This window comes from Aplidium turbinatum, chromosome 1, assembly GCF_918807975.1.
Source record: "Aplidium turbinatum chromosome 1, kaAplTurb1.1, whole genome shotgun sequence".
Classification (NCBI taxonomy): Eukaryota; Metazoa; Chordata; class Ascidiacea; order Aplousobranchia; family Polyclinidae; genus Aplidium; species Aplidium turbinatum.
Genome location: NC_137472.1, coordinates 10,802,687 through 10,827,636, shown reverse-complemented (window position 1 = coordinate 10,827,636; position 24,950 = coordinate 10,802,687). Strand labels below are relative to the sequence as shown.

Genomic DNA, 24,950 nt, shown 5'->3' with positions numbered 1-24,950 from the left:
GCAACTTAGCTGATTTATACCGATAGCGTGTGTGGACAACTGTATACTTTTTATGCGTAATGTTTACTTTGTACTAATGATGCATTATTTTTTACAGTTAATCATTGTACACATACCATGTCTTGCGATAGCCATAGATGGTTGTTCTCAGTGAGTGAATAAGTGCATTTTTACATTGATTTTATCTCTGCAATAGTTGAATCAATGTAAAAATGACGGATTTGGTAGCTGGGTTACAACTAGGTATTGACAGTTCGCTTATTTGCAGTCGCAGAGAAACGTATTTGACTCCCTGATGAACGCCGAAGAGCACGTTAGTGAAGAGGAAGAAATTGCAGCCAAGGTTACCACAGAACATCAACCTAATCACCAGGCACATGAAGAAGAATCCATCGAAGAAAGCTCAACTTCTAATCGTGAATCAGAGCCAACTTTCTTGCCTGAGAGTTTAAAGGAAACAAATTTAAAAGACATCTTAGACTGTGCGGCAGAGAAAAAAGCAACCATTCAAATTGATCATCAAAATGTTTCACTGAGCGAAACCAACTTAAACGATTCCATTGAGCCGAAATCTCTTCCCATTGCGTGCGAAGTTATTTCTGAACCAGTCACACTGGAGCATGACTCTTTCGTTGACGAGACGAAGCACAAATCTGTAGATGACATCATTCCCCACTCTTCACCAACAAACCAAATCCCCGTTGATACAAAAGAAGAAACAATTTCACGAGCTGATGGTTTACCTGAAAAGCCTGCACCAACTTTATCAAGTCACAATGACCTGAAATCTGGTGACTATGCTGATGAAAATGTGTTCAAGGATGATAAATGTAATTCGATATCTTCTGAGAAAGGTATGTCTGCCATTATTACGAATCCTATTGCGCCGACATTCGAAAATCCTGTCATTGCAAAAGTATCTGTGCCGCGAGAGAAGGAAAAGCCAATCCCATGTAGGACTACCTTTGTACACCCAGTGAAGAAACGTTACCAGGAATGGTTTAAAAGTTTAGAACAGGCGGAAACCCCGAAACCCGAGCAGAAACCAGCCTGTACCAATGCCGATGGTGCTAAAATACGTGATGGCGCGACTGAAAACAAAGAGCTTCCGATCCAGCAATGCACAGTGGACACCACGGTGCCAGCCCCGGTTGCTGGAGACAGGACTTTAATTTTCAATGAAAAATGTACAAGTTCGAATTATGTCAACTTGCCTTCGCTGAAAACTGAATCTACAAGTGGTCAGCAACTCAATGATATGGTTTCTGGGGCTTGTACTGCCACAGCCTTACAGTTACAAGCGTCGACTGAAAACAAGTTGAGTTCTGGGCAAACAACTTCAGTATTAAGTTCTGACGCATGCACTGACAACTCGTCTGCAGTTAAATCATGTTTATCAGACAATGTGCAAAATGAGCCAAAAACCGACACGTCTGTGCTGCAATTGACATCTTGTGTTCCTACTTACATAACTACTTCACATACCGAACCCTCTAAGCCGTCAGTATTGCCAAAGAAGAGGACAATAAGCGTTTCGGAGCAGTTTTCCCCTCCCCCTCCATCACAACACCATCAAGCTACTGTCACTAATGTACCTCCTCCGCCAAGCCAAAACTCAGCAAAACCGTTGATGTTAGACAAAACTTTTCAGCAACATACGCTGGCAGCTGTTGAGTCTTCACCCAAGCACAACCTTTTACCCGGCCAGAACTCCCCGGAATCTCCGATGTTTCGTTTGGGGCAGGATAGCCCCGGGCCTGCATACACAATGTCTGATGATGACAGCTGCTTCTCCGACATTGATGACATGCCCCCAGTTGAGATACGAATTCCTATTGACAATGAAGAGTGCATGGATTACGATCCTCCAGAAGAATCACAAGATGCAAAGGTATTGGCTGTTATTTGAAATGTGGCCATGTGTGAGAATTTGTTTGTAGTAGTAGTAGGATCGTATGGGGTGCACATCTCATACGCGATTTGTTTGGTGTTTTAACCAGTGTTTGAATATGTTGCCACATGTGTGTATTGATCCTGTATTGGTTAGTAATATCTTAGGTTACTTATTGATTTTAAACAGCAAACGACTTTGAATGATGAGCGTTCCCTTTGAATTGTAACATTCATTATTGCTTTGAGCAAAGACTGGCTACTTTCTAGTGGGCTACTTGCTTATAATGCTTAATGTGGCCGAGGAAAGCATCGCCAAAATATGGCGGTATATGGCAAAGTATGGCGAAAGTCCCAAAGGCTCCCACTTATAATTCTTGTCTATTGTGATGTCTATAGAAAATGGAGTTTATTTGTTTCTGGACGCTTGTCCAAAGATCTCTTTACAGAAAAAATATATATCATCTTAGTCTGAATTGTTTCTAAGGGCACCTGCTTGTCTGTGAACGTATTTTGGTGTACTCATTTTTTAATACGACATAATGTACTCCTTTGTACACAGTTAACAAAATTAGTCATTTCACATTGATTCAACGTGTGTAGTCGTTGAATTTTGAATCAATGTAAAAAGACCAACTCTGCTAGCTATGTACTAAACTACTATTGTACCTGCCAGTGTTGACAATGGCATGTTTGGGATCAACTTCCTTTATTAATACATGCAACTGTCGTCATCTTCATTGCATGACATAACTAAAGTGCCTGTCACCATTTCTTGTAGCAGCTTCAGAATTTCTCCTGTTTTATGAGGTTTCTTTTCCCACAGGGACACATTACTGTACCACAAACTGAGCCAGTTGCTGCTAACAACTCCGCAGATAAGATGGAACCAAGTCTACCTGACAATGGTGAACAACTGCAAATTTTCTGCTATTTTATTTTTTTATTTTTGTTCATTTATCATAGAGATGATACACCGATCAATAGTTTAAATAAAACGATGCAAGTTGCATGAAAAGTGTACAGATTTTGTCCCATAAGAACTCTTAAGCATCACTTCGCCCTAAGGAATCCTCCGAGGACGGAAAGGGATTTAGAATATAATGTTTGGAAGCCCTGAGCTACAACTAGCAAGTTTTCATAACTGTATTTCATAGAATTCGCAGTAGTTTTCATAAGCCTAAGACTGTTGACAGTCATTTCTGACATCATACGTGGTCTCTGCCGTATTGCTGCTTATAAAATGCCAATGATCCCAGACGCAAAGTAAAACCCGTGGTGGCTTCCTCCCTACGCAAGTTTGGTATTCACCGTTTGACTGATGTGTAGTTCTAACCTCAACTACTTCTTAATAGCTTAAATGACAGCAGTTTGAGGTATTCATGGATCGGCTTTGAACTATTTCATTTCCCAGGATTGCCTTGCAATTAAAAACAATTTCTCGATTGCGAATGCTTTAACCTTAAACTGTCATTTGCTAACGTGGGTTGTGTTGGGTCACACCGATAACACCACAAAAAGTTGGGATTAGGAGGTTATTTGACCTTTTTTACATTTAATTACCCTTCAGGCGATGATGCAGATCACTGTACATTCTGAGGCATGCTTCCTTGTGTTAGCAAAGTGGAGGTGGAATCGATTCATTTTAAGTTTTATTGGAAAAAATCAGTTTCACAGTCAATCTCATTCAAAAGAGCATTTTGATGTAAATCCAAAGAAAATTTCAAACGATTTCAAATATGCTGATGTTAACCAGAGTCGTGGTGCGATCCTGGTACGGTGCGACTACCTCGCAATGTGATTAATGATTTGTTGTTTGTTTTGTTTATAGAAGGCTCCGGCGAGCGGTTGATGTCTGATGGATCGATGGATGACGTCATGGAGGGTATGTATTAGAATGCTTCATCTTTTCACGATTTTTTAAATCAAAAATACTTAGGATCTAATCAGATCGGATTTCGGTCAGATACAGCTAATCCAAAATATCTTTTGATCGGACGACTTTGAGAGGGTGTGCAACTGTGCATCCCCCAAAGTTTGAAAAAGTTAAGCGTGGGAACATTTTCCGGAAGTATGTAGTATCTCGTTAACAGAAAGAAATAGAAAGACATGTGTAAGGTGTAAGCTTGTGCGGAATGGCCAACTTCCTATCTGCGCTTAATACATTTTACTACCCTATCTGCAACGGAAAAAAGTTAATTGCAAATATCTGTTGTTTTTTTCATATTTTGTTCCCAGTTTTGTCCAAGCAAAGCGCTCTCAGTATCTAGCGATAACATCACATCGCATCACAGCAAAACTCAGCCAGAAAAAGTTGTATTTTTACATTGTTTGGCGATATTGAAAGTATGTAAAAAGGCAACTTTCCCCATGCCACTGCCTTACAGTAGTTTGGTCATTGCTTCAGTATTAGGAAAGGTCTGAATCAGAGATAAACTTTTCAACTCTATAAAGCGAATGTTTTTGTGATGCAATTTGCCTCCGGTTTATTCAGGATCTTTTGCAAATTATCACCATCATTCTATACAAGGATTGGTTGCCAGGCGGCAGTGAAAAGTGCGTGGTAACATTTTTACTGCTGCAAAAATGTGAAGTTACTAATTTTTTTTTAAACTAAATTCGAGCAAGTTTGTGCTGAAGTCTCCTGATGTTGTTCGCTCTGTTTCATGGCCTGCTCGGTTTATATCGGAGCTTCTTCAAAAAATAAAGGCTATTCCAAATTCGATGTACATCGGTCAAAAATTAATTGTTTGATGAGCTCTTTAAAGTGATACCGACTTCGGCGGAAACTGGAGGACAAACTTTGTGATCATGATTAGCTTGTAAGCAGTAAGACTGTTCTGAATAAAAACTTTCGAAATCCGAAATATTTCCTCATGGCTCAAACGGAATGGCCCGATTCGGTGAGTCCGATCCCTTAACGGGGGATTTTTTCAATTTTTTTTTTAATTATTGGGTACCGTGGCCTAATTATCATTGCCGTTTTAGGGTTAGGGGTTAGGGGTTAGGAGTTAGGGTTAGAGGTGAGGAACTCACCGAATCGGACTCACCGAATAGTAGCAGACCCTGGCTCAAAGGTGTTTGCTTCATTTTGTTTAAAATTGAGTTTCTTTTAAAGGATTTTTGTTTAACGTGTCGATGAAACTTTGAAATGTTATTTTTTCTAGCTCGCCGACGTTCAACTCGCATCAAAACAAAAATGAAGACGATGAAAAAGCCGGTCTTCCGCGCATCCTCCTTGCCGACACCTAGTGGCGAAACTGTTCCAGCCGAAGTAAGTTTTGAGTTTTTCCGTGTACTATAATTTGAAGTTGCTCAGAAGTGCATGGACTTTTTTTTTAACGTTTTACCTGGCTCCGGTGCGATGATGTTGGCTACGCAGAACACATGTAGCTTCAAGTCAATGGCCGTGCGTTTGTTCATTTTGAAGTTTAATTGTTCAAAATCAACCTCACCACTGTCTGTTCCACCCCCTTTTGACTGAACTTTTGCTTGTAATTTCACCGTCCGCGAGTTTTCTCATTGTCAATACCGCACCGTTGGTTATTCGCATCACGGCCTGTTCGCATCTTTGAGCAATGAGCACCCTGAATATGTTATTTTGCCTTTTCAAGTGCAACATCTTGTATCAACATGGTCACCGAAATAAACAATTCGGAATTTGAAAAATCATGTGCTCGAGTTATAACCGTTGTCGTGCTTGTCGCTGCTTGAATTTGCTCGGTTGGTTTGCTTGTAATTAAGAATAATGATTGACTTGTTGACTGGTCTTAGTTCTAACCACGTGATTAATTCAAGGGCCATACCTACTCAATATTCATTGTAACAGATGTTTTAAACATTTTTGTGTTGTAGAGTCAATTTATAGTTTGACTGTAGTTGTGGAAGTATGATTTTATGGATTAGTTGTTTTATAACTTTGCTGTCACAAAAGCCATCATCTATCTCAATAGGTTAAAAACTTTAAGATGAGAAAAAAATGTCATCTGTTTGGTTTTGATGTTTGCTTTTTGCAAGTCCATTCAGTTGCTCTGTTGGTACGACCCAGGCAGCAAATCTATCGATTTTTACATCGATTAAACGTCTGAAAATGTTGAATCAATGTGAAAAATGATCGCTTGTTTAATGCTCGTTGTAGTCTTGACTTCGGCCACCGATCATATGCCAACAGATTAAACCTCTGCTGCTGTTGTTGCAGTTGACAAAAGAATCTGACGACACCAGCCAGTCGGCCATTGATCACGTGGTTGACTCTCAGCCAATCAGGTGGGTTGCCGTTTCGTTGTTATTGATTGTGACGTCACTGAAGTCTCTTCCTGTCCTTGCTTGTGACTTAAACAGCACGCCGAACTATCAACCGGTTTTTGCTTTGTTGAAACAAATTTATTGAACCGATGTAAAAGTAACGTAACGACTTGTTATTTTTCTAACCGGCAATTCACTCCTTTTTTGCAATGATTCAACGTTTTCTGACGTTGAATTACTGCAAAAAGTTTTATTTTTGGCTTAGCCGGGTTTGCTACGTGTGGACTTATGTAGTGTACAACTTGCCAGATTGCTTAATCAGTATCTTATTACAACTTGGGTAGAGATGTAACTTTTTTGAACCATAAACAGACGTAACCCAGCAACAACACTACATTTAACATAATAAAAACAATAAGCTAACGTTTTCGGCTAATCGTACAGCCCTTTTCTAGCCTATAAGAAAAATATTTTTAGAAGAATGATACACTATCGCAATAATTTATTATGTTACATGTAGTGTTGTTGCTGGGTTACGTCTGTTTACAGTATGTCATTGCTGTGTAACTGGTTTGGACATGCACAGAAAGTAGACACACGCAGTTGAAACCACTTTGACTCCAAGTCTCAGTGTGGTTAGAAATGTCAAGGCTTCTGTCTATGACTTTCTTCTGGCATAGTTTCGAACTTGTGATGTGCTTTAATGCAACTTTGGTCTTTATTAAATATGTATATTGCTCAAATAAGGGGTATGGCTAACCCTGAAGTGGTTATAGGGTGGACATTATGAAACTGCATATGTAAAGTACAAAGCTATTTGGTATTGTTCATGATTACAAACTTTGATTTCAGTGCTGCCAAGTCCCCTGCAACTGATGAGAAAGCAACAGAAGACATCGTACCACCTTCCTTTGATAGGATTACAGAAAATGTTTATCTGTTTGAAAAGTAAGCTACTTAAGGCTTTGTGTCCGCTATGTTTGCAACTCCTGTCCCCAAAGTTTGCATTCCGTGACATAACAGTTCATTCATTGTCCCAACAACTACGCTGGCACAACACAAACTTTGCCATATCACAGCTTTCTGACATCGAATATTGAAACTTGTCACTACGTAAGCTTTGTACGATTTTATTCATTAGTTTGTTCAACCAACCTCATCCAATACTCTGTGGATATTCTTTATAGAGAACAAGTAAGATTATAATGGTACACAGGTTACTGGAAAGACGTCGTGCTACTTAGTACTTAGGTTAATTTTAGGGGAAAACTCTCAAATAAGGTCTATCTTGTGTCGGTGCCAACATGTGAATTTAGTATGTGATTTGTAGAGTCAGGCGGTAAAATAATGTGTAATAATCTGCAAAACTAAACGTGTACGTATTACTCATGCTGATTTTCATTGGAATGGCATTAAACTCAGTATTTTGAAAAATATATTTCTTTTTTTTTTGGTTGAAAGTGAAACATTTACATTGTTAAGTGGTGGTTTTGGTTATTTCAAGTTATATCGTTTTCCACTCAGACGCTTTGCTTCATGTGGTGTTGAATGTTGATGTTGCATAGGTGGCTTGAAAGGAAGGAAAAGGTTTAACCTTATGATATAAACCCGTTTTCTGAAACGTTTGTTTACAAAAATTTTATGCAAAATTTGTTTACAGAGTTGTTTGGAGAGAAGAGAATATCTTCCAATTCCGAAAGAGTATCCGATCTTTCTTGTATTGCAGCATCCAGGTAGCAAAGTTATTTCTTTTTGCATTGATTTTACGTCTGCAGACGTTGAATCATTGCAAGAAGGCCTAATTTTGCAACCTGAGCAGTCTTATTTAGCATACTCAATACTCATGTATTACAAGATTGTACATTTTCGTGGTTTAAATGCACTTTTCATTGAACATTTGAATGACGTTTTCGCTGTTCATGGTGTGTTTTGAATTGCTGCAATGCTGAACTTCTTGATTTAACAAAGCTGTTGAAAACTGTACCGGTGGTTTGCTAAGTCGCAGTTGTTTGCATATTTCTTGCTGATGAACAAACTTTATACAGTACTGCTGTGGCGTTGTCAACTTGGGTCTGCTACTATTCGGTGAGTCCGATTCGGTGAGTCCGATTCGGTGAGTCCGATTCGGTGAGTTCCTAACCTCTAACCCCTAACCTTAACCCCAAACCCCTAACCCTAAAACGGCAATGATAATTAGGCTACGGTACCCGATAATTAAAAAAAAAATTGAAAAAATCCCCCGTTAAGGGATCGGACTCACCGAATCAGACGCACCGAATCGGACTCACCGAATCGGACTCACCGAAACGGGCCATTCCGTGTCAACTTATGCGAAATGTCTCAGAAGCTTTTTTGTTATTGCTTTAAGCTTTTTTGTGTTGCTTGATAAAGTTCAGTTGATGTCTAATCGGTTAATTACTTATTGGAATCGTTGTTGTTCCTTTTGACGTTGGGTGTGTCTGCAGTATGTTGGCCTCTTCAAAGTATTGTTTAACTGCAAATGGTTATTTACTCTAAAGTGCATTTGTATGAGCCCAGGCAGCAAAATCCGTCAGTTTTACATTGATTCAACGTCTGACAGACGTTGAACCAATGTAAAAATGGCGGATTTTGCTGTCTGGAAAGTTTGTCAGACCGCCTCAGATTGTCGTTGTAAAACAAACATGCTCTAAGTTCGTGATTGTCTTCGGTGCTTTTTGATGGCTCAGTTCCTGTGCATATGTCTACAATAAATACCTATCTAATCTTAGTGACTTTTGTCGCGTATGTGTTTTCTTTGAAATAGTTATGTTACATTTTGCTCCCGTGCAATACCAACAAACTTCCGATGCACTTCTTAGTTAACTTGCTTCATGATTTTATCAGTTGATAGTAGTCGATTTCTTTTGATGTTTATCATTGTGTTGTATCATTGTGTTGTAATCAGTGTTGGCGTTTCTTATGATCATTCTTGCTGTTTTGAAATAAATCCTTCATTTGAACAATTGCGTGGTTTTAGGTATTGGTCAATATTCAGTACCTACCGCAGCGCGTTGTTTTCAACATGTTGCGAATGAATGATAAGAATAATTCGTTGTGATGATTAGTTGAGGAAAGCAGTAGAAATTTATGTAAGTCGAATGAAATTTTGGCTGGCTGAATTTCTGTCTTCATATTGAGCCCCCGGCTATGGTTACATATGAAGACAGGTTCGGTCATTTCGTGAAGTAAAAATTTACTCATGTAGCTCGATTGGCTTTTTTATTGAAAAGCATAGCCTATGTCTTTTAATTGAGGTCATAATTTTTAAATGGCAAAACTTTGAAGATCAGAGTCAGTACTAAACTCATGTGGTTGCATAGAGTTTGGGTGCGAGCGTCGTCATCTCGAAAATGACGTATTTCTGAATTTGTTTTAGGAAAACAAGCTTTTAAGTTCTACCAAGTAAATCTACTACACCCAGTTACATTCCAAATTCACAAGTTAGATGCGCCATGAGGTCTTTGGCTATCTTTGATAAAATCTTTCAAAAGCATTCAGGTTTTAGAACAGTAGCAAATTGATCCACAGATCCCTGACCATAATGTTATGTATATATGATTTGAAACAATAGTCTTCCAAGTGTGGAATAGTAAAAGACTGATTAAACTCCAACACAGACAGATATGCTTAAGCATCCTGTGCTGTTACCCAGTGGACATGAGACAGTTCCTTGTTGGAGCCGTTCCATGAAATTTATCACCATCTTTTACATATCTTACAACTATCATCCATCAACGCTAAAATCCTTTTACTTTATTCAAAGAGTCGAAATTACAACACATTAACATTGCAAAAAAGGAGTTGCAAACCTGTCAAAATTACTCAGCACTATTGCAATACCGTATCGATATGGAATAAACTCTAAATTCTAGTTTGGTAACTTAATCATATAGATCTTTAACAGCTAAACTGTCCTTTTATGAGCAAGTCTCATTGCATTGTTCATCACCATCAACTCCCAGTATAATCACATGGCCTGTAAAACTTTCAGGAAAAAGTCCCGAGCCCGGAAAGAGATTCGTCGGATGTTGTGCGAATGCGTGGGAAACACACCAGAGGGGAAGCCACCATGCGGTGAAACATGTCTCAATAGGTTGCTCATGATTGAATGTTCAGCCAGGTGCCCATTTGGCGACATCTGTACAAACAAAATGTGAGTTGATGTGTCTTGGTATATTAACCAATTGCAAAGTTTATTTATAGGTACATTGCATCATCTTTTTGGTATCTTCATTCTCATCACCTTCACCCTCATCTTCTTCATCCTCATGATTTTCATCATCCGCATCCTTTCAGTGGATTTGGACTCTCCGCCACTCTATGAATACTCCCTTACCACAGCTCCCAATCTTTCAGCTCATCCATGTGTTAGTTCTGTGTCAATCTAACGCCTTGGATCATCATCATATTCGTAGAAGCTCTGCATCTAAACGTGGATCAAACTTTGCTTTTATCGTATTTTCAGGTTTCAAAGGCGTCAGTATCTTCAAACCGAAGTCTTTCAAACTTCATGGAAGGGATGGGGGCTCCAAGCTGCGGAGTTCCTACCTCCTGGGAAGCTGGTCATGGAATATTGTGGAGAAGTCTTAGATCCTCCTGAGTTTTACCGAAGATCACAGATGTACGCCGAACAGAATCAACAACACTTCTACTTCATGGCTCTCTCTCAGGATGAGGTTGGTCAGGTTCTTCCAATTCAAAAATAAACCGACATTCAAAGAAAAACGTTTATTTTCTTAAACATGTTGACAAACGTCACTGTCATGTTATTGTAAGCGAGCGAGGTATCACTTTTGTAAATTTCTTTTTGAGAAGGAATTTCGTAACGCTAGAAAAACATAGATTTACTTTGGGCTCAATTTTTGATATTACCATCTTTGATTGACTGGGAAAGCTCCGTATGAGCTTCTGTGCTTGCATGGTCACTGATTATTTAGAATTTTTACCACTGAGGCTCGCTTATCGAAGTTGTAGGTAGGATGACTTGTTTGTGGCTTCATCAAAGCCCAAAATGCAGATTTTAGATACTAAATATGTCTAGCAAATGTTTCAAAAACTAGACTGCTTTTATTTTCAGTGCTGTTGAAGGAAAACGTTTTCTTACATTTTGGGCTTTTAATTTTTTTATTACATTGGCCAGTCGTTCTAACCATTTTTTTTTTTTATTCAATTAACCATTTTATTTATCGTTGGGTTCCTTAAATGAAAAGCTATCAATTGAACTTGCTTAGAATGTTAGTCCTACGTTTGTTCTTTTAAAATTATCCCGGATTTTCGCAAAATAGTTCTTTACATTTCTCAGAAGCTTCATTGTCTGAACAACGTTACTTTTCAGATAATTGACGCAACTTACAAAGGAAACAACTCGCGCTTTATCAACCATAGTTGCAACCCTAACTGTGAGACGCAGAAGTGGACAGTGAATGGCAGGTTGCGAGTGGGGTTCTTCACTCTTAGGGACATCCCCAAAGGAGAGGAAATTACCTTTGACTACCAGTTTGCAAGATACGGGTGAGCACCTGTAGTTGTAATCTGTCCAATGACTTCAAAATGATGGGACGCTGGTTCGACACCGCTCAAGAGCATGCGGCTGTGTCTGTGGCAGGATACTTAAATGCATGCCTGAAGGTGGAGACAAAGATTGGCTTCCTTGCCTTCTCGTCCACTTAATCTAAATCTTCAACCACCGGGTGTAAGCCTGGATACGACAACACCAACAATATGATCATTTTTGTCAAGATATTGTTAGATTTTGAGATGTTCAAACATTCTTGCCTGCGCAACAACACCACAGTGAGCAAATCAACATAAAAACGGATTAATCTCTAGCATTGCACCGACAACATGCAATGTCAAACAACAGTGGCATAAGCAGAATCGATCGCGTGTTTTTGGTTAGCGCATACAATACATAAAACAAAGTATTGGAGAAGTAAACTATAACGGTATATGTACTAGTTGTACGTAGTCCCAGCAGCACCGCTATTTTACAGCATGGTGAATGGTGACATTGCCACAATAATTTTATCTCTTAACATTATTCATTGCGTGAAATCATAGTAATATCAGCTATATTAATGCCACCTAATGGAGTGGAAGGTCTGCGCGTCATGGATGATGAAACCAAAGATTGGCTGCTCTCTAGTAGCCTTCCACTGTAGTCCGGGAACATCGTGAATCTGGGGTGGTAAAAAGATAGACCCTCGGCCCCAGAGGCTCACACGAAAAAGAGCTATATTAAGCAGCATATCAACAGTGTTTAGTCAACTGACGTTGAATCACGGCAAAAAACGGTTGATTTGCTGTCTGGGTATAACGTAGGTAGTATATAACGTAGTATCTATATGCAGATACTTTCAGGCACAAGTATGTACAATGTACATGTTGTACTATCACTACTGATCTTAGTGAGCAGCAATACATGGGGTATTTAGGAGTTCATTCTTGTAACTTCTCACTGCTTGTGTTTCAGGAAAGAAGCACAAGTCTGTTACTGCGGCTCTGCCAACTGTAGGGGGTATTTAGGGAAACCCCCTAGTGAATCAGATGACGTTACACCGGCGTGGGTCGGCGGTCAGTCGGTTGCCGGGGTGATGCATGACGTAGAAGGCGGAAAAGAAAAGAAGGCAAAACCGAGGAAGGATAAATATCAAGATTTCAAAGAAAATACCGTAAGTGGCTGTCTGTTGGCTTTGTGTTGCCGCAAGTCGTCATTTGTTTCATCGCAATAGATAAACTTCACACTGGCGTTAAACAGATGTGACTTTGGCACGCAAAAGTGTTTTGTATCATGTAGTGCATGGAGTCTTCGTGTTGCGATATAACGCTCATATGCTTACCATTCAAATCTTTCCCAATACTGGGTTTAGGATAAGTCGGTTTGGGTAAGAATTTTTTCTTAACCTTATAACGCAACCTCAGGACATTATCATTACTTCTTTACCGGTTTATATTATGTGATACTTGCACGAAATGCGCAATACGTTGGTCCAGTGAAAACAGACTACTGCGGATCAGTGGTTTACTTTGAAACATTGCATGGCTTTACGTTAGATAAACGTTGTTAATTTCAATGAACAAACGTTTATTCTGTTGTCTTAGTTGGAGAGCGAGATATCCCGTCTCAGCGGAGGGCTGAAGACCACCAAGGAGGTCCTCCTCCTCTCCCGACTGATGGTGAGGAGCGACACTGCGGAGGAGAGAATGATGTGTCTCAAGGTGTTAAGGAGGTCGGACAACCAAACGTGTCTCAGGTGGGAATGATGGATTTAAAAGTTTAAAGTGAAGTTTTTTTTTTTATCAAAAAATAAAGAGCCCAAAATGTAGATACTTAACTCAAGTTAAGTTTCCAAGTCGAAATTATCAAAAACTAAAGAGCACTGAAGATGAAAACAGTTTTGCTGAACATGAGTTTAGTATCTACATTTTGGGCTCTTTATTTTTTGATTGTATTGACCAGACGTTCCGATATTTTGCTCCGAAGTTTTTATTCAATGTTGAAAAATGTAGTGAAGATTTTAAAGATGCAAATGAAAAAAATGGTTTTAAGCTGTTTACTGCCAGAAGTTGAAATAAATCATGATATTAATACCACGCAAACAGTTACACATTGTCAAGCGCATGGTGTAACTGTCAGTAAACCTCCGTTTTTATCGTTGTTGAAACATGAAGAAGTTCCAGTAGGAATGGCCATTTTATCATTAATTTTTATTTCAATAAAATAATAGCTTTTAAACAGTCTTTGTGGTAAAAATAAAGGATGCAATTGTGCGGGCGAATACCAATGCAGGTCGCCTAATAGTCACTCAAGTATCAACTTCATGGCCAGTTTAGAATTCTTTCATTCTTCTTAAAGATCATTCCTCCAATTCCATGGCCTCCCCCTCTTGTGGAGCTGGATGGTCGATGTGTCCGGGAGTTTTTCAGCTCCTTCTAGTGTCCTCTCTGCCAGCAATGCGCGTTTGAAAGTGGAGATCCTCCAGACTCTCGCCATGCTCCCCATTACCAACAAAAACATCTTGGAGGATAGTAAGGTCCTCTCTATGGTCAAACGGTGGGCTGAAGAAGGTGAGATATCGTGCCTTCAACGTTAGCAGAGCCGCTTCATAATGCAACATCATCATCAATAATATCATCGTCCTTTTTCTGTCAAAGTAATGTCAGCCACATGGCCGATCTCTAATATCATCATCAAGCTAAATCATCGTATTATTATATAGTCGGCTCCAACGCCGAGAGGAGATAGTCTTGGTTGGGCAATCGAAAGTGCGCCAGTTCGACACCGCTCAAGAGCACGCAGTTGTGTCTGTGGCAAGACACTTAAAGGCATGCCTGAAGATGGACACGAAGATTGGCTTCCTTGCCTCCCCGTCCACTAAATGCAAATCTTCAACAACCTATAATAACGTCTGAACAGGACAAAAGATCATGTTATTCTTACTCCTGTATTCAGAAAGCAATGCTCATGAAGAGGAAGATACAAAGCCATCAGCTGTTCAAGATGATCTTCCCACCTCGAAAGACTTTCAAGCCAAGGATAGCGATTCCGGAGATACTGAAGGAGATGTTGAAAAGAATGAAGCAGGAAAGGTGATGCACTGCACTAAATATAATATAATTATATATTTCTGTCAGATAATTTGAGCATTTTCAACCTGAATGAAGTCTGCAAAAGTATCACCTCGACAAAAGTGTGTTCAATTAATTTGTGCTCTAGTCTGATTGCACGTCCCACTTTTTCATGTCTTGATTATGTACTTAGTAAAGTTTAATTTCGAATCGTATTTGTAATTATTCCATATACAACTGGTAAGATATTTAAACGTACAGTATGAGTATGAAAAGCTATCCGTCAAAGTTTCACAAAAAACGTTGTGCTTGTATTTTATTTGTAACCTTGTGATGATATAAATGATTATGATAACATAAATAATTTTGATGATATAAAAGATTATGTTTATGGTCACCAAGTGATTGAATATGATTGACTAAATAATAAATAATGATTGAATAATGATGTAAAAATGATTGAATAATGGTCATCATCATTACATCATCAGGTTACAAAGAGCTCTACCGAACCAGAAGATGACGCTAAGGCGGAGAAAGAACAAGAGAGAAATGCGGTCTTGGAATTGTCCCACAGAGTATTGTCTCTCACGGCTCAGCTTCTAACGTCCTGGAAGGACCTAAAAGAAATCTACAGGTACATGCCTCACAGCTGTGTTGAAGTCAATTAATTTACTGTATTTTCATTAATCAGATATTTCATTCTGTTTCATTTTCTGTATACTTTTTTACTGATTTCCTTTTCCACAAATGCTTATAACGAATTTACTCGAAAACCGTACTTGAAAACGGTACCATGTTGGCTTTGGCTTAGGTTTACTGGAACAGTGCATGCAATATACTTGAAAGTTTATCTAATAAATACTTTAACGCCACTCAGCAATGGTAATGGCAGAATTCTTTTCCAGAATTCCAAAGAAGTCTGCTGAAAAGCCACAACAAGGTGGTGATAGTGAGAGAAGCATCGAGGATCGAACAAGCTCCCAGGTCAGTCGATCATACGATTGTTGGTATGTTACGGCAGTCAAACATTATGGTAGATTGAGTTTCGCCTTTAGCAGCATGATTGTTACTTTATTTTTAAGTGCAGATAGAATGATCTGTTTTAGCCTGATGCTGCGGGTTTGCTGTGGTAGTAGTGGTTTACACGAGCTTTCGGAACACAGTTCCCTAGTCATGTGCAATGACGGTGATGTTGGAGCCAGAATATCGTTGTTTCATAACGGCTGACTCTGACTACAACACCACTCGTCATAGCACAGGGAAATGTGTTCCGAAAGCTCATAATAAACAGCTATTACCACAACAAACCCGCAGCATTAGGCTGAATGGGGCGTTCTGTCTGCATTTGTGCAGCAATCTAACATCATTTGAAGTAGCTAGATTGAGATATCAAGAAGTAACTGTGATTACTGTGATACTTGTGTATTTGTTTCTGTGTGTATCAACTCCGGTGCTTTGATGGCTCATGGGCTCATGTTTTTGGAATTGAAATTGAATTTTTGTCGTTAGTTTAACGATGTTGTCCAGCAAAACTAATAACCATTTATGTAAATAATAGCAAAATTATACGTTGATTAGTTTGAGTTAATAATTTCGCGCATCTGCTGTATTTGTAGTTGTGGTAAATCACTGTGTTGGTTGAAAAACGTGCAAATTTAAAAACAAAAGACCCTGCCTGTAGCTAGAATTGAACCCAGCTCTTTGAATCCCCGCTATCTCATTACCAATCTTAATTGAAATCATTTATCCAGACCTCATCTCCAAGTCTAGATGTCCTGGATGCTACCAGGAGCAAGGAAGATCGGGAAAAGTCTCCTCATCGGAGCAAGAACCACTACGAACGAGAAAATAGCAGAGACAGGTCAAAATCTTTTTAAAGATACAAGTGAATCCGGTTATTCGCACAACCAGCTTGTCGGGCGAATGTTTTATCCAGATAATGGAATTGTCTATGTTTCTAATAAAGGATTCACAATGGTCTTGGTTGTGATGTTTAAACCTTAACTTAGTTTTGGTCTTATCTGGTACACAAATAACCAGTATACAATTGTTTCAATCAGTTTTCAAGTTAGAATATTGTATGTACGACCCTTGCCTTCCAAGCATGTGTTTCTGGTTCGACTCCCGGCTAGGCAGGTTGTCGATAAACACCGCTCACCTCTACCCAGGGTCTGTTGCATAAGGTGGGCGTAATTTCTGAAGGAAAAGCGGCCGTTGAGCAAATAACTAGTCACATTACTCTCGTTAGGATCTTAGACCCAGGGGCAATGGACCATATTTTTGTACGAGGCGCTCAGTAGTCGAGTATAGCTACAATTTGGTGTTGTCTATTTGTACCTGACGTCACTATCTTATATGACCACCTTGTACCGCTGCAGGTCACGTGACCAGGACAGAGAGCGTAGATCGCGTCGATCTCCTCGGAGCAAATGGAAGGAAGAAGATGGTAAGTTCAATAAGTTTGTCCACTTTTCTTACAATGCCTTTTTGGGTGAGTGCAAAACTTTCTATTTTAAGGCTAAGATTGTGGAACAAAGCTTGAATGGAAAGCAAACATTGAATTGGAGCAAACATTGAATGAAAGTGTCTAGTATGCATCCAAATTGTATCATTCCACCATCTTTTCTAGCTGGAACACTTTCCTGGCTTTACAACTCCGAATCGAGTCATCCATCCCGACTCAGTAGGAAGGAGCATCGCATCCAGTTTGAGCGAGACATGCGCCAGAGGGATCAGATGAAGAATGAGATCAAAGAGGCGGCTAACAAGTCGCTGACCATCCAACCACCATTGACTTCAATGTAACCACCATGTTTCTTGTTATGTGCTTGTTAAATTGATCACTGTTATTGACTGCGTTTAACATTGTCGTAATGAAAGTTTTTTCAACCCGATGCAAAGTGGCCAACTTGATATAAATTCAGTATTTTTATATTTTCATTGATTTGGCATTCTGGTTCAGTTCTTCGTGATTTATTTCTCTATATTCTACTTTCATTCAGCTCTTTTTTCACTTATGTAAATATTCAATAGTCCCTTTTTAGTTACTTTGCCGAGCAATGCGTGTTGAGAATGGTTGGTTATGAACGATGCGGCTGCTTTTTGAGGTTTGTTTAGAACCTTGCAACTTTAAAGTTCGCAATATTTTTACAGGACCTCTATACCCAGTCTCACCCACTCCGTGGTGCAACCTACAATTACCCCAAAGGCTGTTGTTGAACCCCTGGTACATACGCCTGACACTGTCACCTTTACCCCGAGCGGTTATTCGGGAAACCTTATCCAAATAAACCCAACTCCAGTTACCCCATCACCCATTCTTTACCCCAGCACACGCGAGCAACTTCAACAATCTTTAAATTTCGTGGCAACCCAGTCAATGTTGCAGGTTGGTCGTCTTTGTCCTCCATGTACAAAACTAATGGTTATTGCAACGTTGTTCTGACGATACTGGTCACATCTCTACGTGAACGTCAGATTTAACTCTATTTTCTTACGTTGACTGTTGTTGATGAAACGTCATTGCGTCAACACTCACGCTGTTTAACTTTTGTGTTCATTGACGTTTTGCTACAAACGTGAAACTTCGAGTGACGGAATAAGCAAACTGATGTTGTTTCTTTTAGGCGACCACCGCCTTGCAACCTGGGTACATCAACAGCGCTCCCCAGCAGGGGAAGCCCATCAGTGTCATTGGGGTTCCCCCTCCTGTGCAAGTGAGTGGCTTGATAACTTCACGTCTGTGTGTTACATTGTGTTGTACTTTACAAAATCACATCTTTTGAAACTCCGTTTGGGCGACAACAGCGTATTTGTTTATGCGATTTGTCGTTTGAATCAACATATTTGCAACTTTTCTAGGATTACTCCTCCACATCTATATTGGGAGATCCTTACTCCATCCAGCACCAGACTCCTCATCCCATGCAATTGACACAACCGTCTCCTGCTGTTTCAGCCACTGTAAGTTTATATCACTTCATCCTCTTGCTTGTAAATCATTGGCCATAGAGTCACCACCTCTCAATCAGTAGACCCTGGTTCGATTCCTTATCTGGTCATGCTAAGGTGTGCCGTTCAGGCCATAGCCCTAGAAAGGGCCGTAGGAATTTATCTCTAGAGCAGCTTACTGTCCATAATCATGAGAGAAATCAAGGGCTATAGTCGAAGGGGTGCCACTCCGCAATCGACGGCATGCATTGAAGTGTCTTGCCAAATACACAGCCACATGCTCTTGAGTGGTGTCGAACCGGCGCCCTATAGAACGTCGAAACATGGCTCTCACCACTTGGCTATGCACCTGGCTGTCTTCACTTAGAGAGATACTTGAGTCCAGAGGCTCTCGGTTAAGTTCAAGCATCAGAAAATAGCAAGTCGTCTTTGCATGAACTTTTGGGAACGCAACATTTGTATGGATTGTTAGTTTCAAGTCAATGTTTGTTATTAATATTCCAAACAACCTATTTCATCTCAAACATGATTTTCTGAATAACTTTTCAGGGTGTCACCATTCTTGGGTATCAAGGGGAAAATGCGATTGTGCTTCTAACGCCCGAGCAATTGAAAGAGGTAAGCACATGATGCCAGTGTGGATTTGTTTTAAATACACAATTGTTTTTGACATACATATTGCGTAGAGAGAAAAGTTTCAGTGAAGTATCGCGATTTTAACTTCAAGATAGATAACGTACTAACGTCGAAGTAAGCGGTTGGATGGCGCAGCGGATAAGGCGCTCGCTTTCCAATCATGCAAACCTTGTTCGACTCACAACTTAAGCTGGTTGTTGACAGACACTGCTCACCTCTACCCAGGGCGTGATAAATTGGGTGGGCGTAGTTGCTGAAGGAAAGGCGGCCGAGAGAAACGAACTGTGGCCACCCTACCCTCCTTAGTACCGAAGGCTTAGCATAATGAGAACCTTATCTTCTCATTCCCCAATGCTTGGGTTCAAGTATGGGACTCTCCTTTACCTTTACTAACATCAAAACACTGCGTGTACATTGTTTAATTGTTGCTTTTTTACTGTTTGTGATCCTTTCCCTAACTCTTAAATTTGATGTGATTTCCAGCTGACTGAGATGCTGGCACTGAAATCCGTTCAACAACAAACAGCCATGCAGACGGCGATTATGACGCAACAAACATTGATGCAACCAACTATGCTTCAGCAACAACCGGTCCCCGAGTCTCCTATTCCAATTGCGCAACTTGGCATGCCGATCGTCCAATCTGCTATTCCTATTGCGCAACCCAGTGTGCCAATTGCCCAATCCAGTTTGCCAATTGCGCAATCCAGTGTGCCAATTGCGCAATCCGTTATGCCAATTGCGCAACCCATTCAACCGATTACGCAATCTTCAGTACCGGTTGCGCAATCTTCAGTACTGATTGCTCCAGCCACTGCGCAAGTTGTGCAACCTGAACCACCCATCCAGTGTGGGACTGTCCCGCAACCCCACAACGAACTCCCATTGGCTGCCCACTCTGCTTTTAACCCAACCCCTCCATCACGTGATCCAAGTGAAACACGCTCTTTAAGTGGAAGCATAAAGTCACCCCCAAGGGATCCTCGCCCCCCAAGATTGCCCCCTAACTGGAAGACTGCCAGTGATGCCGATGGATGTGTTTACTACTACCACGTAATCACAAGGTAATTTTAAGCAATTGTGAGGCAATGTGTGATACAATCATGGATACAACTGCAATTGTGACATATAGTTTTGTGTTGTCGTGGTTGATGATGATATCACAAAGGTTTAATGACGTCTCATGGGATGCTGGCATATGTAATTAGTGACCTTGATAGTTTTACCAATGATATGATGCTGAGAATTTGTGAGGTTAACCATAATTCTCACATACGCTAAATAAAACCAGTATCTGATAAAGTAACTTTATCTTTGATAAAGTTTTGCCTTCGTAAAAGAGACTTTTTAGTCATCATCAGCGGGCCTGCCTAAATGTGGCGTCGCCTGCCGTGATTCTCCACAACGATCGATCGTCCATTCTTTTTATTTGTTCTTTCTGTTCTTATTATACCTTATTCAAATAGAAATAGTTCGATACAGTTCTAATTAGTTTTGCTATCTCATACCTATCACTTCTCCCAACTTTATTTCGCAGGCAAACACAATGGGAAGCCCCAACCTGGGATGGATCTGAGGAGGATATGATGGGTAAAAAGGGGGCGGATATGGAAATATCTAGCCCGAATCCAGAAGAAGGAAACAAAAAGACCGTAAGTTCCTGGACGGTTGTAAGAGATCAGTTGCTTGTAATGTCATAACTTCGCCAACAGGTGCAACAAAATCGACTCCAGATATTTTATGTTTTATACATAAATTACATGCGCCTGGTATATGGGTGCTTAAGCAAGCCAAGCTCATGCAATGCTTTGTAAAATTCTCATCTAAGCAAACCAAACCGTTGCAGCTATTTCCTACTTTTTGCTTTAAAATCCTTTATGAAGTGTTGCCATTGAATATTACAATATTTATTATCACTTTTCAATGGTTAAAATATAGATGTATTGTTGCGGTTGTTAAGTGGTGTGATATTTTATATCAACACAAAATTACATTTTTCTGATGTAATAAACAAAGTCATGATATTGCGTCAGGACGTCGAGAAGCTGACGGCGACCGCAGTGATTGCGTCAGGCGCGGAGCAAGCTAAAAAAGCGCGGGAAACATTCCGCAAGGCCATGTCCCATCACGTGGTCCATTGTTTGAGCGCGTATCGCAAACCCGACTGTAAGGTGGGACGGATCACGTCAACAGAAGAGTTCAAGAAACTGGCGAGAAAAGTAAGTTGCAAATTATGGTGGTACTTGGTTGCGTGGACTTGCAGGTCATTTGCAGGTTCCCTGGTTGCTAAAATGTCCCAGTTCAACAGCAGGTCATTTGCAGGCTCCCTGGTTGCTAAAATGTCCCATACGTATTTGATATGTGGCAGTGTGGCTGCTCAGCAGTGACAAGTAAATCGTAATGCCAAAGCGTCGCTCAAAAGCAATAAAATACGGCAAAAGACAACATCAACTACAACTCAAACTATCAACTTATACTAGCGATTCTGACTGTTATCAAGCGTAGCAGATCGGGCTCCAGTCAAACATCTTGCATGATGGCCTGTGTATGTAGGCCGCCATGGTATTTATCTACCGAGCGTTGGCTTGGGCACGACATAAACTGCGCTACCACTAACTGCAGGATTCAAACATTTCGTTTTTTAAAGCCCGAAATTGGCTCGAAGAACTTATTTCACAACTGTGGATGCAAATGACCTATTTTAGTCTTTTGCTGTGGTTCGCTGTGGACTGTGGTAGTAGCCAGGGCTTTGGAGCAGGCGTAAAGCCAGAACTATCTTTCAAGCAATTGGCTCCTGCTCCACTTGAATTTCACGTAGAGCTTGAGCTTAGGCTGCAGCTCTGTTGGAAATGCACGGCTCCGGGGCTCCTTTTCCAAAGCCCTGGTAGTAGCGGTTTGTCTCTAGCTTTTTGATGAACTCGTTTTTACATGAATCAACCCAAGTTAGAAAATAACTCTAACTTTTTAATTTGATTTTATATTTTTTAGTTGACGCATAACATCCTGCAGAAAGAAATAAAGCAAGTTCAGGTTTGGGAAGACCTTGAATGCAACGCTAATGTCAAACACAAAGCGAAGGAATACGTTCGCAAATACATGGTAAAGATGGGGCCTGTATGCAAAATCAGAGATGAGGACAACCTGAAGTAACCTTACTACACAGCTGCGGAAAGTCAATGACCGCGAGTGACCTCAAGGTTAACATTGGTCGAACCAGCGTTTGCACAGCGTGGTTTTGCGTAATGTGAAAGAAGTTTAATTTATTAAATGAACATTTACGAATCGAAACCATATTTCTCACGCGCTAATTCATATTTTAACCCTCAAATTTCAATTATCAAAATGTTATCGTGGTTAGCCGTTTAAGACTCCTCGTGTTTTGAAACTACATTTCTACTTCCCTATCACAGTAATTTTTGAACGCGAGTCTTGACGTTACGTTTTTACGCTACGCAACTACGTCAAGACGTGATTGCAACGGGGTTTGTATTCCTATGTCGTTTCGTTAATAAAATGTTTTTATTTTGTGCTTAGTGCAACTTTTGCCAGAATAAATACTGCTCTTAAAACGTTTACGTAATATTCTTTTGTCTGCATTTAGTTTATCTCTTCAAGCCTTTAGGGCAGAGGTTTGCGATCTTTATCTACTCGCGTAGGCCCAGGGGCTCCGAGAGGGGGAAGTCGGGCTACTTTCCCCCCTAGCATAACATTGTAAAGGAAAAACGAGTAGTTTTTTGTTTTGTCACTTTTGAGGGGGGCCCATTTTTACTACTGAAATAAAAAATTATCAACTTAAAAATAAACAAATTTTTGAATGAAATGCGTAGTTACAACTTTACAAGTATTTTTCGATCATTGTTTTGTCGTAAATCTGATACAAAATTAAACACAAGCCATGTCGCTAAAAGACCTTAGCTGTTGTAGAGCGACATAAAACAAAACCCTTGCGTTATTATTATTACCATTTTTTTCTAAAGTGCTAATACTAGAATTTCCCAAGTATTTGTTGGAAATGAGATGTCGCAAGGACAGCTTTTCGTGGTTGCCTACCATTTCCATGTAAATTCGTATGAAGAGTAAGTGCAGACGGTAGCCCAAGGTTCTTACCACTGTTAAGTTTGAAATAACAAAGCTGACACGCCTTCTGCCTTTGCGTGGATCCTGCGGGCTTGAGTGTGTGTACCAGCTGTTTGGTACCGACTTTGATTGTGGCCAATGAATGTTTCGCGTCATATTAGGTGGAGAAGATAGTGTGTCTGCTTTTACGATAGCTCAGTTGGTTAGCGCGTGTGACTTCGTGGACGAAGAAGCTTCAAGATCAAGCGGCACTGGTTCGACTCTCAGGGTATGCGCTTGAGCAACACATTACAGTATAAAGAGTAAGGAGTGCTCACCATTCAGCGGCACCTAATGGATAGATAATGCCCCAGCAACAACACTTCAACAATAGGAAACTTCACTCTGTCAATTTCGGTAACCGACCCTACGTCAAGAGCCTCTACAAGTATGCGAAACTACCAGGAATCCCCTATCAAGGCTTTGTCAGTCTGAGGATAAAGATTCAAAACCAACCAACGATAATTTTCAAAGATAAATTGATCACCACCATCAGTGAAGGTTTATTATAATAACAACGTAGCATTATGATACATATAGTCTGCGCAATTAAAGTGGCTTAGGGAACGTTCAAATATTACGTAACGCTTTTTTTCCGAATTTATGACCCCCCCTCCCCCATGTAACGCCAACGTAACGCTTTTTTCAATCCCCCCCTCACCCATGTAACGCTTTTTCACTACGAATTCAGCACAAAAAACTACCATTCCGTACTCCAAAGCGTCACGTAACGTTTTGCTTGAACCCCCTCCCCCCCGATGTGACGCTTTCGTAACGCTTTGCAAAAATCCCCCTCGAAGGCGTTACGTAATATGAACGTTCCCTTAATTATCTGTTGTAATTTTGTTTGGAATTGAAGTAAAGAAGTTACTTACTAGTTTATCTCTTTTTAATGATAAACAAACTGTCACGATTTCTTTCTATCTCTTACCAGGAAAAAGACTTGGAAAGGTTCAATGACGTAGTTTAATGGGTCAAACCGAAAAGCAGTCAATTGAATGTCGAATAATTCTACTAGTGAAATGACAATCTGACTTCTTGAAGAACTTTAACGAACGGCTTCTCAAATAACTCTAATTTCTGCATCAACTACCAATCCACAACTCATAGCACAACTCTCATAACCAACTCAATAATAATCATCATAATAATAATCAACTCATCATAATAATCATCATAATAATAATCAACTCATCATAAATTACACCACTATTTATATAGTTGGTTGTTCAGTCCAGTAACTTCGAGAAGGTGACGTAGTGTTGCATCACACGAACTCATCGTCGGTCACGTAGCATTGAGATGTAAACAACAGAAGTCTCTAGAATGTCACGTAGGGCCGAAGGTTGTAGAAAACACGTTACATAATACAGATTTCGTCATCAGAGGTTACTTTAGGTCAATACCCGATAATAACATACCGCTCAAGAATTCCACAATGAAAACAACACGCTCGTTGAAGATACAAAGCAAGCCATCGCGAGGCATTGCACCTTGATTGTGACATACGCCCCCCCCTT

At 40.1% G+C, this 24,950-nt stretch overlaps 1 protein-coding gene across 1 annotated transcript in view; it reads left to right on the top strand.

Moving 5' to 3' along the window:
- Nucleotides 1-22,887, top strand: part of LOC145776736 (uncharacterized) — a 29,392-nt gene extending 6,505 nt beyond the window's left edge. Inside the window, exons 9-34 of the mRNA XM_082587966.1 lie at nucleotides 269-1,891; nucleotides 2,717-2,798; nucleotides 3,722-3,775; nucleotides 5,058-5,164; nucleotides 6,089-6,156; nucleotides 6,988-7,083; nucleotides 10,148-10,309; nucleotides 10,622-10,832; nucleotides 11,492-11,667; nucleotides 12,629-12,827; nucleotides 13,258-13,409; nucleotides 14,012-14,223; nucleotides 14,609-14,745; nucleotides 15,216-15,361; nucleotides 15,633-15,711; nucleotides 16,479-16,588; nucleotides 17,106-17,173; nucleotides 17,357-17,528; nucleotides 17,881-18,115; nucleotides 18,354-18,443; nucleotides 18,589-18,690; nucleotides 19,228-19,296; nucleotides 19,798-20,378; nucleotides 20,852-20,966; nucleotides 21,348-21,533; nucleotides 22,303-22,887. Of these exons, the coding sequence (XP_082444092.1) occupies nucleotides 269-1,891; nucleotides 2,717-2,798; nucleotides 3,722-3,775; nucleotides 5,058-5,164; nucleotides 6,089-6,156; nucleotides 6,988-7,083; nucleotides 10,148-10,309; nucleotides 10,622-10,832; nucleotides 11,492-11,667; nucleotides 12,629-12,827; nucleotides 13,258-13,409; nucleotides 14,012-14,223; nucleotides 14,609-14,745; nucleotides 15,216-15,361; nucleotides 15,633-15,711; nucleotides 16,479-16,588; nucleotides 17,106-17,173; nucleotides 17,357-17,528; nucleotides 17,881-18,115; nucleotides 18,354-18,443; nucleotides 18,589-18,690; nucleotides 19,228-19,296; nucleotides 19,798-20,378; nucleotides 20,852-20,966; nucleotides 21,348-21,533; nucleotides 22,303-22,464 (5,394 nt within the window). The 3' untranslated portion in view covers nucleotides 22,465-22,887. The remainder of the gene's footprint in view (nucleotides 1-268; nucleotides 1,892-2,716; nucleotides 2,799-3,721; nucleotides 3,776-5,057; nucleotides 5,165-6,088; nucleotides 6,157-6,987; nucleotides 7,084-10,147; nucleotides 10,310-10,621; nucleotides 10,833-11,491; nucleotides 11,668-12,628; nucleotides 12,828-13,257; nucleotides 13,410-14,011; nucleotides 14,224-14,608; nucleotides 14,746-15,215; nucleotides 15,362-15,632; nucleotides 15,712-16,478; nucleotides 16,589-17,105; nucleotides 17,174-17,356; nucleotides 17,529-17,880; nucleotides 18,116-18,353; nucleotides 18,444-18,588; nucleotides 18,691-19,227; nucleotides 19,297-19,797; nucleotides 20,379-20,851; nucleotides 20,967-21,347; nucleotides 21,534-22,302) is intronic.
- The last annotated feature ends 2,063 nt before the right edge of the window (nucleotides 22,888-24,950 follow it).